General features: G+C 36.3%; 1 protein-coding gene across 3 annotated transcripts in view; it reads left to right on the forward strand.

Moving 5' to 3' along the window:
- The window catches only part of mmel1.S (membrane metallo-endopeptidase-like 1 S homeolog), a 118151-nt gene that overhangs the window by 87525 nt on the left and 15849 nt on the right, over nt 1-14777 (forward strand). For all 3 annotated transcript variants that reach the window (XM_041571511.1, XM_018228013.2, XM_041571510.1), the window contains exons 9-14: nt 3526-3660; nt 5530-5619; nt 7024-7160; nt 10013-10106; nt 12413-12541; nt 14328-14426. In XM_041571511.1, the coding sequence (XP_041427445.1) occupies nt 3526-3660; nt 5530-5619; nt 7024-7160; nt 10013-10106; nt 12413-12541; nt 14328-14426 (684 nt within the window). The remainder of the gene's footprint in view (nt 1-3525; nt 3661-5529; nt 5620-7023; nt 7161-10012; nt 10107-12412; nt 12542-14327; nt 14427-14777) is intronic.

The raw sequence follows: 14777 nt of genomic DNA on the forward strand, positions 1-14777 counted from the left end.
GGGCAGCTGGGAAACTGACAATATGTCTAGCCCCATGTCTGATTTCAAAATTAAATATAAAAAAAATATGTTTGCTCTTTTGAGAAATGGATTTCAGTGCCAGAATTCTGCTAGAGCAGCACTATTAACTGTGTTTTGAAAAAAAAAATTCCCATGACATTATCCCTTTAAGCACCTCTTGCTAGACATAAACATAGGGGAATTTATGAAAAGTAGCTTCAATAATGGCTGCAACGTTGGTTCATTTGTGCTGGTTTTGCTTAGCTTAGTGGATCAGGAACAAGGTGCAGTTACATCACGTCACTGACAAAACAACAGACATCAATGCATAAAACTGAGCATAATTATCAAGCTGGGTATTGATTATGTTAATTCCAATAATGATTACTATGTTAATTCCAAGAAAAAATGTAATTAAAAAAAAACTGTCATCACATTTCTGCTTTTAATTTTTTTTTTTTAAACAGAAGCATCTTGAATGAAAACTAAATATACAGCTACTCGTTCATTTTAAACCAGTTTGGGTCCAATTTCCTTGCTGCTTGATAATTAAGCTCCTTTTTACAAGGGAGCCCTTTACATAAAGGGGTTGTTCATTTTTAAATTAACTTTTAGTAAGACGTAGCGCAAGGGTCCCCAACCTTTTTTTAACCGTGAGCAACATTCAATCTTAAAGACAGTTGGGGAGCAATACAGGCATGCAAAAAGTTCCTGCGGTGCCCAATAAGGGCTGTGATTGGCTATTTTAGCCCCTATGTGGACTGGTAGCCTACAGGAGGCTCTGTTTGGCAGTACACCTGGTTTTTATGCAGTCAAAATGTGCCTCCGAGCCTGGAATTCAAAAATAAGCTCCTGCTTTGAGGCCACTGGGAATAACATCCAAGGGGTTGGTGAGCAACATGTTACTCACGAGCCACTGGTTGGGGATCACTGACGTAGAGAAAAGCACATTGATCTATAAGGGGCACATTTACTCGAGTGAAGAATTAGAATAAAAAATACTTAGAATTTCAAAGGGTTTTTTTTGGCTACTTCGACCATCCAATTGGCTACTTCGACCTTCGACTACGACTTTGACTTCAAATCGAATGATTCAAACTAAAAATCGTTTGACTATTCGACCATTCGATAGTCGAAGTACTGTCTCTTTAAAAAAAAACTTCGACCACCTACTTCGCCACCTAAAACCTACCAAGCACCAATGTTAACCTATGGGGAAGGTCCCCATAGGCTTTCCTAGCTTTTTTTGATCGAAGGAAAATCGTTCGATCGATGGATTTAATCGTTCGATCTAACGATTTAATCGTTCGATCTAACGATTTAATCGTTCGATCTAACGATTTTTCCTTCGATCGTTCGATCGAAGGAAATACGGTAAATCCTTCGACTTCGATGGTCCTTTTACTTCAACGGGACGAATATCGAGGGTTAATTAACCCTCGATATTCTACCAATAGTAAATGTGCCCCCAAGTGTATGATAGGTTGGTGCTTTATTGTTTTTTTATTTCAGTGGTACGGTTACTTTTAAACCTTTATCAGTGAGAGCCCAGTTTAATTATTAAGAGTAAAATTCTAAGAATTTAATTCTGATAGAATGAGAATGACTTTATCACTTCATAAGGAATATGTCCCTGCGCGCACTATGATATGCACAAATGAAAGAACCAGAAGAAGAAGATCAGAAGGAATAAAACATGGTGATCTTTACGCCGGCTGAGCTCACTTGCTCCCAGTTTCCTGTTATTTACCTTAGCCACTCATTTACATCTGACTTTGTTGGAGGTCAGGAACATCCCTGCTGTGAAGCTATTTGGCCATCAGGCAGATCATACAAATATCGTTCAGAGATCTAAAAGGATCTGTCACAACTTGGGTCAGTCGGGTCATTTTGCCGACGGGATGTTAATCACACATAAATGTTACAGTATTTTGAAAAGGATACCGTCACGCAGTAATGCTACTAAATAGCAACAGAACTGAACAATAGACTCCTATAACCTAACTTTTTGCTCTTTATTATTCCCGTTATAAATGTTTATTACCTTCTCTATTTATTTAATGCACATCACAGATTGTAAGATTGTAAGGAGCAGGAGTAACTTTACATTTTCCAGTGTCACTTATCCTTTCCAAAGGTTAGTTATTATGTCTTGCCAAGGTAAAGCGCAAGGCAATATTGTCAGACAGTGCAATAAAATCAAAATAATCATTCATAAAGAAAAACTATGCCCCAACTATTAACCAACAAATAGTTTCTATCGTTTTACATGGCCTACTAAAGCATCTTATCAAACTGGAATATAGATATTAGTAAATATTACCCCTTTACATATTTTACCATGAGCCATGACCATTTTATGATAATCTCTGTGCTGCCTAACAGATCACCTGACCAGAAATACTGCAGCTCTAACTCTAACAGGAAGAAGTGTGGGAGTAAAAGACAGATCTTTGTATCTTTGTCCATTAAGTGGCTCATGTGACTTAACATATATGTGTGCACTTGAATTGTTTGTGTGCACTATGAATAGTACAATCCCATGGCCCTTACTACTTAAAATGGTAATTTTCAATTTAGGGAAGTACTACTTAAAAAAGTTTGTTTTTATGAAAATGTCTTATTTAGATGAAGCAGGGTTTTATATATATGAGCTGTTATTTTTAGCGAGACCTACTTTGTATCTTTTGCCTTTAAAGACAAAGACACACATGTCGAGATTCGGGGAGATTAGTCGCCCGGCGACAAATCGTCTTTTCTTCGGGTGACTTATCTCCCTGAACTGCCTTGCTGCCGGCTGGAATCTAAATGGCACTCAGAGCAATTCGTTTTCCGAAGTTGCCTCACGAGGAAACGTCGGGCGTCTTCGGAAAACGAAGCGCTCCGAGTGCCATCCCACCGGCGATTTCGATTCTACCCGGCGGGAAGGCATTGCGGGGAGATTAGTCACCCGAAGAAGAGGCAATTTGTCACTGGGCGATTAATCTCCCCCAAATAGCATTGTGTGCCTCTACCCTAAAGCGATACCGACACATTCCTATAAAAATCATAGGAACGTGTTAATATCAAGGAGGTGGTGCGCGCCGAATATCTTCCTATAAGAGCCCTCCCAAAGCTGCCCCCAGACCCGTGAACCTTCATTTAGCCGACCCTCCGACACTGCTAATGGATCTTCTTCTGCGTTGTTTCAGTGGCGCTGGGTTGGGGTACACGCGATCCTTTCATAGTCTAATTACAAATGAAAACAGGATTTAAACCTGTAGAAGGATTGCTCCGCCTCCGCATAATACCTCTATGTATGAGTATATATAAATATATATTTTTTATGTACATATATACATACAGAGCAAGACAAACACAGCTAACAAACGTGATGTTTATCATCTACTGTGGGTCAGGAATGTTTGGGGATACACAGAAGGGTTGCCTTTTTTTATCCTAAATTATGTTATATTTATCAGTGTATTGTGTAATTATTATGCTTCACAGCATGCTATATATTCATTTTTTTTTAATTTCCCCCAGATAAGGGAAGCTTACCTACAATTCATGATCACCATAGCCAGGATGGTAAGAGAAGACAAGAATTTAACAAGAGATGACAGCTTCGTTCAGGAAGAAATGTCACTTGTAATGGATCTAGAAACGGAAATTGCCAAGGTGTGTTTTCCATTTGCTGCTGCTGCTACGTTTTGAGGTCCTACGAAAATTGTTTTGTTTTTCTAGCATTATTTACCAGAGACGTATTTGTAAAATAGTGCAAAATAATTCATGGATAGTGTCGATACATATAGGTCCATTATTAGACTATATATATATATATATATATATATATATATATATATATATATATATATATATATATATATATATATATATATATATATATATGTGCACCAGTTCCAAATTGTCTGAAGCTGAAGACGGCTCGAGACACAGAGCCGAAACGTTGATAATAAATTTTTCACTTTATTGAACATTGAAAGTCCTGGATGGTGCGGTTCTTTGAGCTGAAGTTTATATATATCTATATATATATATATAAAGACGAAAAGATGGACAGCACTCACTTGTTAATGCTTAAATTCTGTATTGAAAGATAAAAACTTCACATCACCATATATGTGCACATATATATATATATATATATATATATATGAATCACTAAAAAATATTTTGCTGTAGCTGTAAGTAGCGAAACTCTTTCATTGTGTTGATAAGGTGAATGAGATTCTTCAGTTATAACTTCTCTTCAATGTTCATTACCTAAGTGAATTTAAAACTGATTACAAAGAACATGTTTGTCTGCTAGAGTAAATCCATACTTTATCTTGCAAGGTACAGGATTCAGGGTAGAAATGAAGAAGAAATATGGGTCTGGAGGGCAGAGGGAGTAATGGAAAATCTCCTATTGAAATGTTGCACAATTTAAGCTTCAACTCCCTTAGCCTTTGTGCAGAATAAGGTATAAATACCCCACTGCCTAAAGCCCATTCAGGTGACATAGGGGCAGATTTACTAAAGGGCGAAGTGGCTAACACTGGCGTCAATTCGCTAGTGTTACAGCCAGCAGCGACTTCAGCAATTTACAATTCGCTAGCAAAGGGGACAGGCGCTAGCGGTCATTCGTACTCTATCTCCAGGCGACAATTCGCTCTGGCGAATCACCGGTATGCCGCAAATTCACTAAAGCACGGATTTTACGGAATGTTTACTTCTTTCGCCAGCTCGGACCAGGCGAAGTGCAATGGAGTGCATAGATCTTCCACAATCTTCACTTACATCACATTCTGTGAGTGGAAAATGCATCAAAGTTCAAAAAACGCTGGCGACTTTTCCTTATTTCAGAGTGATAGGCTGCAAAAGTCCTTAAAAAAATTTTTTTGGTAATCAGTTTCCCCCCTACATTTTCTAACATATGGAACATTAACTATACAGTGGGCTCATGTATAGGGCATTATAACAACTCTTTATTAAGGTTCCCTGGACTTGTGTAATAAACAGTGTAAATGTAATGTATTTGCTGCAACATATAACATAAAGACGTCCATACAACTTTAAATTTCCCGCCATATGCAAATTAACCTGAGCACCAGATCTCTAGCAAATTTTCGGCAGAAATGAACGCTATCGTATGTTCGCTTTGAAATGCTTGCATTACCGAAGTACCGCTACCGAAAAGTCGCCATCGTTCGAAACTCTGCATGTTAATGAATGAGCAAATGTGCACCTGGCGAAGTGTTGCGCTGGGTGCGAAGTGGATGCTGGCGAATTTTCGCGGGTTAGTAAATCTGCCCCATGATATCATCAGTGTATGAAGGTGAAGCTTACTGATTGGACAGTCAAGTTGCATAATTTCATTTAAGAGGCAAATTATTGGAACACCGAACCTTCAGTTGTATTTAAAGATTGGTTGGGTGCTGATTGAATTTTCACAGAATGAACTTGATGCATGTGCTCTAAATGTAGGTGTATTTAAAAATAACTTTTCACAAGAAAAGGTTTTGCTACTAATATTTCTGCTTTCAGGCAACAGCACCCTCAGAAGAAAGAAACGATGTGACCTTATTATACAACAAAATGACCCTTCTGGAATTCCAGCAGAAGTTTGCATTTGATGTAAATATGCTCTTAAATGGAAAGCTAATTGTACTGGTTACGTCAGTAATGTTGCCATTGCCTAAGCTTTGTGTTCATTTTATAACACAATACCATATAAGATATAGAATAGGAAGGCACCATGCTGGGGAGGCAGAAAATCATATACTTCTGGCCAGTTGTTGAAGTGTAGTTCTTAATTGACATGGTAAAGTATATGACTAAGCACAAGGATAGGTATTGAAATGTATCTGAGCTCACCCTTCTTGATAGCGCAGCGTCTCTCCCTTCGATAGCAGCTCTCGCGGGATCCTCCTCACCTCGTTCAGGAGGTAACTATAGTACACAGATTTACCCCGCTGTATGGCGCTGATCGAGGGAATCACAAGAGACGTAAGTTGCTCAATAATCTTGCGGTGAGGAAACCTACGCGTTTCGTGCCTTAACTCTTCTGGCACTTCATCAGGGTCTCTGATGAAGTGCCAGAAGAGTTAAGGCACGAAACGCGTAGGTTTCCTCACCAACCCACTGCCACATGATCACTAGATGTGCCAAATAAAGCCGCAAGATTATTGAGCAATTTACGTCTCTTGTGATTCCCTCGATCAGCGCCGTACAGCGGGGTAAATCTGTGTACTAAAGTATATGACACACGATTATAATTAAAGGTCCAATACGAATAAATTACCAGTAATCAACTTAAGATCATATAAATGTTCTTGGCCTACTAACACATTTTATGCACAGGAACTTGAGACCAAAAAAACTGCATGTACTTTATTCTTTTGGCTCAAACATTTAGGGGAATATGTATCAAGGGTTCAAATTTAGAGTTTAGGGGCGTTTATAAAAAGTCTTGTAAACCCCCATAAACTCGAAATTCTAAAAAAAAAAAACACCAAAAAAAATCACATTTTTTAAATTCAGGTGCATGAGTTTGACTTGCAAATTCAAATTGAATTAGATCAAATTCGATTCGAAGTTTTGTTGTTGTTTTTTTTTAAATTTCAACATTTTTCAAAAAAATTTCAAAAGTCCATCAAACTACCCAAATTGATTCTAGGAGGTCCCCCATAGGCTAAAACACCAATTCGGCAGGTTTTTGATGGCGAATAGTCCAATTCGAATTCTTAAAGGGACAGTACATGATAGAAAATTTTAAACTCAAATAAAATTTGGACTATTCACTAGTCGAATTACACTAAAATAAACTTGAAATTGTAATTTTAAAATTCAATTCAACCCTTGATAAATCTGCCCCATAGAGAACATGAGCATACTTTATCCCATGTCAAAGGCTCTGTTGTATATTTCTAATTAGTTAAAACATTTGTTTGATTTTTCTTCATTTTGACAATTTGCAATATAAATGATAACATATTATCAGCATTATATGGTATTAATTCTTATAATTTATCTCATTAGGATTTTAACTGGACCAGCTTCATACAAAGAGTCATGTCCTCTGTGAATATCCAGCTTCAAGCTGAAGAAGAAGTTGTGGTATACGGGGTACCTTATCTACATCAGCTCAAAAATATTCTTTCCAACTACTCTGCAAGGTAAAGTACCCTAAGTAGCCAAATTTGTAGTTCTGTACTGTAGTACTAGTCATGGAAGATTTTCTTTCAAATATCTTTTATTGAAATTACATTTATGAACAGGGGTTTAGAGTCATGCATGTTCACCAAATGAAACAAGTTATATGGTATAGAACATTTTCAGCATATAGAACATTTATACATCTACTTTCATTAGCTAATGATCCCTGAGAGACTAGGGGCAGATTTATCAAGGTTCGAATTTCGAAGTAAAAAATACTTCGAAATTCGACCATCGAATTAAAATACTTCGACTTCGAATATCGAAGTCAAAGGATTTTTCACGGAATTTGGCCATCGAACGATCGAGGTAAAATCGTAACGATCGAACAATTAAATCCTTCGAATCGAACAATTCGAACGATTTTATTGTACGATCAAACGATTTTTACTTTGACTTCAAAAACTTAGAAAAATGCTGTAGAAGGTCCCCATAGGCTAACATAGCACTTCGGCAGGTTTAATTTGGCGAAGTATTGAAGTCGAAGTTTTTTGAAAGAGACAGTACTTCGATTATCCAGTACAGGTATGGAACCTGTTATCCAGAATGCTCGGGACCTGGGGTTTTCCGGATAACAGATCTTTCCGTAATTTCATGCCTTAAGTCTACTAGAAAATAATTTAAACTTTAAATAAACCCAATAGGCTGATTTTGCTTCCAATGAGGATTAATTATATCTCAGTTGGGATCAAGTACAAGCTACTGTTTTATTATTACAGAGAAAAAGGAAATCATTTTTAAAAATTTGGATTATTTGGATAAAATGGAGTCTATGGGAGACAGCCATTCCGTAATTCGGAGCTTTCTGGATATTGGGTTTCTGGATAAGGGATCCTATACCTGTATTTGAAATATTCTAACTATTTTACCTCGAATCGAATTCGAGGTCGTAGTATCCTATTCGATGGTCGAAGTATCCAAAAAATTACTTTGAATTTCGAATTTTTTTTTACTTCGAAAATTCCCTCGAATTCACTTCGACCCTTGATAAATCTGCCCCTATGTGTCTGGGTGTGTAGATGTGGGTAGGGTTAGTTGGGGGGTGCAGGAGGGGGGAAACATCTCTTGGTAGCATATTTCTTCTTTTGATAGGCTCTTGTTGTGTTATGCCATCAATTGTTTATATTCTTGTTCTCCCTTGAAAAGTGTCCATGTAAACTATTGGGCTGTGTAGTCTCTGATCTGTTTATCTGTGTGTGTTGATCTCTCCTATAATTGTTGGATCTCTTCTACCATTAATAGCCACTCTCGGGTTGTTGGTGTCTGTTGTTTTTTCCAGTATCTGGGGATTAATAATTTAGCGGCGTTTAACAGATTTTGGAGGGCAGAGTTATTGAATTGAAGTTTATCATCTGTGGGGATATGAAATAGCAGGGTGTATGCGGGGCCATTTAGATGTCTCTCTCCAGCAATATGTTGACATAAGCGGAGGACCGAATCCCAGTGCATCTTAATCATAGGACATGTCCAAAATATGTGGAGCAAGGTGCCTTCTTCGTTTCCACATCTCCAGCACAAACACGTTGTATTAGGGTATATTTTATGGAGCCTAGAAGGCGTATAATACCATTTAGTCAGTATTTTGTAATTTAGCTCTTAGAGCCTGCTACATCTGGAGATATGGAGGGTGCGAACCATATCGGTGGCTTCTTCTTCTGTAAGGATCACGTTCAGGTCTTTAGACCATGCTTTGATGAATGGTAGTTCTAATGTTTTGTGGGAGCCTGCTAATGTATTATATATTGTGGAGAGGGTATGTCTCGGTGGTGTTGCATAGTTGTTTGAATTTTGTAAATTTCGGCCTAAGGCACCGTCTCCTCCTTGTGTAATGTAGAAATCATTAAGTTGACTATATTGGAGATGCATAAGTGGGGTGAAGGTACGTTGTTGCTCCAATTTCTCTCTGGTGACCATGGTGCCTTTATCCATGAAGTGTATTATTTGTAGTTGGTCATCAATGAGCTATGTTTTGTAGTCTTCTCTGTTTAAAGCTGGTGGAAAGTCTGGGTTGTCCGTGATTGGTATCAGAGGAGAGGGTGAGCTTGTTATGTTCGTTGGATCTTGAAGATTTTCAAACTGTGTAACCCTGATGAGAAGCTTTACTTAAATATGTGTTGATTGAGTGTTGAGGAATCACAGCAAAAAATTATATTTGTTATTTTCAAAAAAATACGATCAATTTGATTTCTCTAGTTAAACATATAATTATTATAATGGTTAGAGAAGGCACCAACGGGTTTTGAGACTGTAAAATCTTATAAGAGCATTCCATTTCCCTTTTCTGGCCCCATTGCTGTACGTTTTCCTCTCAACCTTCAGTCTAAGCACTAGATTAAATCCCAAACACCCTATTCACCTTTATCCCCTGTTTTGTGCATAGTATATAGAAACATAGAATGGGATATCATGCATTTGCTTTTGTCCATTTCTAAAATATGTGTGTGTGTAAAACGTTTTGTAATATATAGAAAGGATTCAATAAATGTTGATTTACTCTCCATAAACCACTTCTCAAATACATGTAGCACTGTATAACATGGCTAACACTTTGAAAAGAAATCTATAAAATTGTTTAAAATGTGTAAAAACTACTCTGCCATTTGAATGGTTGTTAAACATCAGGAGCTGGGAAAGATTCACTTAAAAAACAAATAATTCTAGATAAATATGTGTGTAATCAGTAATCAGCTGTATTTTGTTTCATTAAAATATTGTGTGAGGTGTATAGATATAAGCAATTCAGTGCCAAAAATCCAAAATATTAATCTAAACTGCAAATGTGGTTGTTTTAACATTTCTTTTCATATTTTAGCACTTTACAGAATTACCTTGTATGGCGAATGGTAATCGATAGAGTCAGTAGCCTAAGCAGAAGATACAAAGATGCTCGAGCCAGCTACAGAAAGGTAGCTTTATTCTCTTAAAGCAAAATTACCATTTAATAGAAGAATGAATGCCTTCTCCTTTCCTGCTTCCTCCTCTCTTAAGTTCCAGGTGAGCATGCCAGATAGCAGGATGCTGGATAACAAGTCCAATATCTGTCATAGACATTTAGCGGGTTTTTTGCTAAAAATCCGAATTTATCTCATATTTTATTAAAAAAAAACACGATCAAACGCCCATGTCAATTTTAGCTTATTTTTTAATAAAATAACACAGTTTAATCAAACCGAATTGGTCCAATTTTTCAGGCTTTTTTCCAGAATCGCTTGATTTTTTTGTTGAGTTTTTGACCTGGATTTTCTGGCAAAATCCCCCAAAGACCCCGATAACTTCAATTTGAGATAGGTGCCTCCCCCATTGACTTATAGAGGACCTTGAAAGGTCTAATATGGTGGATTTTCAGATTCAGACTTTTGCAGCATCAGGATATAATAAATCTCTAAAAAATTTAGGTTTCTAGTGAGAAAAATCGTATTTTTTGGAGTTTTTACCATTCAGACTTTAATAAATAACCCCCTTAGTATCTCCAGAGGGCAAATGCGTGATTTCAGCTCTACATACAATTGTGCCTATATCAACACTTTATACACAGTATTGGCAGAAGTGGTAATATATTTTCTAAAGTGACAGACAGCACAAGTAACATAATGTATCTGAATCACCATATAGAAAAGGCACCAGGAAAAGACAGATTCCATGAATTCATTCATTAGCATACAAGTAATATGTGCCCCAATGAGGTAGTGGTTTGTGTGTGATAACTACAGTCTTTATAAAATGAAAAGTAGTAGAATTTATCTCTTCCAGTGAAGATACTGGTGAAATTTAAAGGAAGAACAGGAACAGGCAACCCTCCTGCCTAATTTAAGGCGGAATGTAATAACTGGTGAAACGTTTGGTCCAGGTCTAGTAAACAGCCATTTAGAATTGCGTGGTCCACTGCAATTAAAAACAACAAAAACAAACATCTGTTTGCTATGGGTTACTGTTCTCTATTTGACATTATATTAACGGAGCTAAACAAAATAATATATTTTTTTCTAATTATAACAAACTATAGAAACTCTATAACTATCCCTTATACCCTCTCAGTTGGCATTATGTTATGAACTTTATATATACTGAAACTTTGTTTTTATATTGAAATTGTAGAAAACACTTATCTCACCTGTGATTCATAGTATTCAACGAGGGAATATGACCATCCTATACCCACAGAGTGGTGTCTGTGACCTACAGAGAACTGTACAAGGAAGGCTTAATAAGTGCTTTATCTGTATTATATACATGCCACTAAAGTTGAGGCCAGTTTCCCTATGAAACACGTAGGGGCAGATTTACTAAGTTTCAAATGGTAAATTCAAATTCGAATTTTCAACAACAAAAAAATGTGGTCAAAACTAAAAATGTTCAAATTTAAAAGCACTAATTTGAATAAGAATGTGAGCTGTATCACACCTCGACCCTGGTAACAGTTCTGTTTTGAATATTCACCACCTAAAACCTGCCGACTTCATGTAGAAGTCAAAGGCAGAGGTCCCTTGAACTATTTGAGGATGTTAATAGTATAGGTATGGGACCTGTTATCCAGAATGCTCGGGACCTGGGGCTTTCTGTAATTTGGATCTTCATACCTTAAGTCTACTAGAAAATCATGTAAACATTTAAAATAAAAAAAATAGGCTGGTTTTGCTTCCAATAAGGATTTATTATATCTTAGTTGGATCAAGTTCAAGGTGCTGTTTTATTATTACAGCGAAAAGGGAAATCATTTTGAAAAATTTGTATTATTTGGATAAAATGGAGTCTATGGGAGACGGCCATTAAGTAATTCGGAGCTTCCTGGATAACGGGTTTCTGTATAACGGATCCCATACCTGTAGTGATAAGCCAAATTTTTTGCCAAGTTTTGCTGGGAAAATTACCATCTTAGACTTCAATGGGAGAAAAAAATAATGCGCGTCAAAAGAAAGTTGAGGTTTTTTCAGGGGTGAACTCGATTCTAATTAGATTCGAGTTTTCGGGTCAGGATTATGCGATCCAAGTTCAAGTTTTTTCATAAATAACATACCATTCGAATTGTAAATAAAATCATATTTATTAGACTTTGAAAAAGTTCACATTACTCTAAAATTCGACCTCTGATAAATAACCCCCTAACATCACCTTCATAAAGTCCTGAATCCTAATTTCATCAGCAACTGGAAAATACAAGAAATACTCACTGAATTCTCTAGATATTACTGAGAAATGATGCTTTGCTTTGTAGGCACTCTATGGAACAACATTAGAAGAAGCTCGCTGGAGAGAATGTGTGAGCTATGTCAACAGTAACATGGAGAATGCTGTGGGGACCATGTATGTCAAGGAAACATTTGCTGGTGAGAGCAAGAGGATGGTATGTATACTATCCATTTATACAGCACTATCTATCATTACTACATAAAGGGAGCTAAGAACTCTAAAAATGCATTATATTATTAAAAGGAGCATTTAAACCCAGAGTTGTTTTTGTGAAAAGTTCACCTTTAAGTTAAAGGAACAGTAACAGCACAAAATTAAAATGTTTTAAAGGAAAGGTAGTGTTGATTTGCACTGGCAAAACTGTTTTTAGAAAAAACACATTAACAAGCTGCTGTGTAGCCATGGGGGCAGCCATTAAAGCACAGGGCACATAGTAGATAACAGATATGTTCTGAAGAATCCCATTGTATGCTACAGACCTTATCAGTTATCTGCTGGGTATCCTGTGCCTTTTCTCCTTTTTCAGCTTTGAATGGCTGCCCCCGTGACTGCATAGAAGCTTGTTTATGTTTGAAGCAAACACACCAGTTTTACCAGTGCAGCAGAACAGTACATTATATTTTCAATAATTTAGGACACATTCATTTTTTGGTGTTGCTGTTTCTTTAACTTTTAGTTTGTTATAGAATAACCAATTCTAGGGAAATTTTCGTTAATTATTTTTTATAATTTTTGAATTATTTGCCTTCTTCTTCTGATTCTGACAGCTTTCAAATGATGTGGAGGGCTCTGACACCATCTAAAATCAAATGCTCTGTAAGGCTCATCATGTACTGTCTCTTTGCTGTGCAATATTTTTTTTAATTGAATAGTTTTATTGAATAGTGATTTTGTAATCCTGTGCAGAAGACTGACAACATTTACCTTTGTAAATTATGTTTTATATTTGTACCTAAGGGGTGATATACTTGTGGTGGATGCTATAAACTGCAGACTTTTACTAAAATGGAAAGTTTTAGAAAATATTTGCAGAGTAGAAATGCATATTTATCCATGTATTTGGTAGAATGCTTTTTTCTAGGCTCAACTTCTAGGGGCTTTTAAGATAAATACAGTGCAGGCATTTTATTGTGTTTACAGTAGCCACGAAAAAGAACCACCTATTTTTGTTCTCTTCAAGTTGAATAAAGCTATACATATTTGGTATCAAACTATGCAGAAGACTGGCAATTCAAGTTTATAATATTTTATCTTTGTACCCCACAACAAGGGGAAGATAAGATGCTATAAAATGAAATTAGTTCAGTTTCAGAAAATTATATTAAATATGTTAATTTTATAACAAGATAATGTGGTGGTTGAATTAAAAAAAATATATACCTATTTTAAATGTACTTTCCAAAGATATATAATTTTCCGGCTTCATTTTAGGGACCTTTTTGGCAGGGAAATATGCTTTTATCTGCTGTGTTGCAATTTCATTATACTACTGATGTGGGTTGTTTTAGCTAAACAAGAAACAAATCTCCATAAAAAATATATCGTACCACGCTTGGAAAATGTGGAGCATTCAAAATCATTTATATTTTTGTGCGTATAAAACTCATGTATGATATATTTCTTCATATGATGGAAAACCGTGCTATCGCTGAGTTTTAATTATTTATAGTTATATATCTTTTTACATAACGGAAAACTGGCACAAGTTTGGGGGAATTTAAAATTTAGGTAAATTGTTTCATTAGGCAAATTTCACCCAGGAAATACCTCTAAAATAAATGAGCACAAAATGCTTTTAAAAAGTTTGGCATTTAACATGCGTGCAGTAGGATAATCATCTGGTACGCAACGGGTCAAACTAATTAACTGCAATTAAAATAACATCAAATCTGCTATGTGCTGCCTTTATTTTATTGTTTGTGTCTGTTGGACTTTCTCAGATCAGCGACCTCATAAATAAAGTCCGTGAAGCATTTATTGAGACCTTGGATGAATTACAGTGGATGGATGAAACATCTAAAGATAAAGCACGTGAGAAGGCGAGTACAACAAACAATCTGTTCCTAGTGTGGGCGGTTTCTGAAAATTGTAAACATCATTCAAATGTTGAAATCAGATTTACCATATTTTAAGTGCAGGGTTTCACTGAAGTATTATGGGGTTCTTTTTTTAGACAGTCTGTGTAAATATGATCAAAAGAGAGGATGTGCGCCAAACCATACAGAGGAGCCTGATTTGTTGGCTTCTATCAACATTTGTAATGTGTTTTAGAAATTGTATGAAAACTGTCACTTATATGACAAAAGCATAATTTACATAATTTACTGAGGGCAGTGCACCCTTTGATCTGCACTTTGCTTTCCTTGGTTAAAGCAGGTTGCACAGAGTTG

The sequence above is a fragment of the Xenopus laevis genome, chromosome 7S (assembly GCF_017654675.1).
Source record: "Xenopus laevis strain J_2021 chromosome 7S, Xenopus_laevis_v10.1, whole genome shotgun sequence".
Lineage (NCBI taxonomy): Eukaryota > Metazoa > Chordata > Amphibia > Anura > Pipidae > Xenopus > Xenopus laevis.